Consider the following 2,500-nt stretch of genomic DNA (forward strand, 5'->3'; position numbering starts at 1 on the left):
AAACTATAAGCCTAGCTATCACTCAACTGAATACTTAGTCAATCAAGCAAACCATCACCTTATCTATCTATCTATCTATCTATCTATCTATCTATCTCTCTGTCTGTCGGTCTGTCTGTCTGTCTCTATGTCGGACTGTCTGTCTATCTGTCTGCCTGTCTGTCTGTCTGTCTTTCTTTTCTTTTTTACTTTCTTTTTTATATTTAGTCAAGTTTTGACTAAATATTTTAACATCGAGGGGGAATCGAAACGAGGGTCGTGGTGTATGTGCGTGTGTCTGTGTGTCTGTGTGTCTGTGTGTGTGTGTGTGTAGAGCGATTCAGACTAAACTACTGGGCCGATCTTTATGAAATTTGACATGAGAGTTCCTGGGTATGAAATCCCCGAACGTTTTTTCATTTTTTTGATAAATGTCTTTGATGACGTCATATCCGGCTTTTCGTGAAAGTTGAGGCGGCACTGTCACGCCCTCATTTTTCAACCAAATTGGTTGAAATTTTGGTCAAGTAATCTTCGACGAAGCCCGGACTTCGGTATTGCATTTCAGCTTGGTGGCTTAAAAATTAATTAATGATTTTGGTCATTAAAAATCTGAAAATTGTAAAAATAAATAAAAATTTATATAACGATCCAAATTTACGTTTATCTTATTCTCCATCATTTGCTGATTCCAAAAACATATAAATATGTTATATTCGGATTAAAAACAAGCTCTGAAAATTAAATATATAAAAATTATTATCAATATTAAATTGTCCAAATGAATTTAAAAACACTTTCAGCTTATTCCTTGTCGGTTCCTGATTCCAAAAACATATAGATATGATATGTTTGGATTAAAAACACGCTCAGAAAGTTAAAACAAAGAGAGGTACAGAAAAGCGTGCTATCCTTCTTAGCGCAACTACTACCCCGCTACGAGTATACGGTCTTGCTGAAAAATGGCGTTGCGTTCAGTTTCATTCTGTGAGTTCGACAGCTACTTGACTACATATTGTATTTTCGCTTTACGCGACTTGTTACTTTCTTTTCTTTCTTTCTTTCTTTCTGTTATTTTATAATGAAGCCAATCAATAAAATAAAATAAAAATCAAACATACCTCATTTTGGGTCGCGTCATGACAGCCAGAGCCAGTAAATTCCCCACAGTTCCAATCACAATCAGAATAGAACCTCCAACAACCCATATGTATTTTGCCGCCTCTTCAAAACCATCATCAGCCTCGTTGGACGCTTCGTCATCGTATAACATCGTGTCGTTCTCCGCATTGTCTGAGGCGTTGTTCACCATCTCTGGTTTTTATCCGCTCCTGTTTTGTTTTTTTGTCTGATATTTGTCACTGCTTCCCAATAAAAACAAGCAGATTAGCGTCTGTGCAAACCACTCAAACGACTGCCATGAATGCGTGACAGGACGATGTGAGGTTCAGCAAGCTGGGAACTTGTTTTAATGTATCGCCGTAGCTCCACGATCGTATCGTTGCCTGTCGCTTCCATTGGCTGAATGATGATTTCGGAGCATTCTGTGCGCAGCTGCTTTCACGTTAACCGCTGAGTTTTAATCTCTCAGCAAGCCTCCGGGGTTTGCGTGTTTTTAAGGGATCAAAACCAATACATTAGAAAAGAACAGAAAAAAAACACAGACATAAACAACGGGGGAGGGGGGGGGGGATGGGGGGATGGGGGGGGGGGGTCGAGAAGTGTGGCGAGGGGCTGAAGTTTTCATAAGATGTCCACACACAACTTACAAAAAAACAAACCGGTGAATACATACAGGAGAAGTAAGGCAAGGCAATTGAGGCAAGGCAACACACACACACGCACGCACGCACACACACACACACACTCACACACACACACACACACACACACACACACACACACAAAAAGCTTGCCCTTGCCTTTGCACTTGCCTTGCCTTGCCTTTCAACAAAAAAACACGGCCAATTAATACAGGAGAGGGATTGACACTGAGGGGGGTGGGAGAGGGGTGCAGAGACTGGAACTGAGAAGGGCAGGTTCTTATAAATGGAAAGACAGACCTGCCCACTATAAGGAACAGGCACACTTAACGATCAGGAGAGACACAGTCAGAGAGCGAAAAAGATACATGTCTGTACATTCTCAATGCCCTGGGGAAGAAGTAGAGATGGATACAGACAAGCAGACACATCCAAATAATGTTAACTTTTTTTGTGTGTAGAAGGCATCGAGGAGTGGCGACGGAGGTTCAATGACAGCAATCACAGAGGGTGGTGGGTGTTTCAAGAGGATGGACAGCATAGCAGCACGTACAATAGAATCAAAACAAAATCATGCATCACTTAAAGCCTAATGTACTCAGACTGGTATGGTAATTATAGCCATCAGGTTTGAATATCAGACTCGCATTAGCTATTTTGGGCTGCCGAAGACCAGAAAGCGTCGTTACATTTTACGGTAGCATGCCAGACATCTGTTTCGGACAAACGGCGACAGCCCTGCGTGCGCCATTGTGCCG

General features: G+C 41.6%; 1 protein-coding gene across 1 annotated transcript in view; it reads right to left on the minus strand.

Annotated features, from left to right (window-relative positions):
* Positions 1-1,291, minus strand: part of LOC138973393 (uncharacterized) — a 10,725-nt gene extending 9,434 nt beyond the window's left edge. Inside the window, exon 1 of the mRNA XM_070346142.1 lies at positions 1,101-1,291. Within this exon, the coding sequence (XP_070202243.1) occupies positions 1,101-1,291 (191 nt within the window). The remainder of the gene's footprint in view (positions 1-1,100) is intronic.
* Positions 1,292-2,500: the final 1,209 nt, after the last annotated feature.

Source organism: Littorina saxatilis, linkage group LG1 (genome assembly GCF_037325665.1).
Source record: "Littorina saxatilis isolate snail1 linkage group LG1, US_GU_Lsax_2.0, whole genome shotgun sequence".
Taxonomy (NCBI): Eukaryota; Metazoa; Mollusca; class Gastropoda; order Littorinimorpha; family Littorinidae; genus Littorina; species Littorina saxatilis.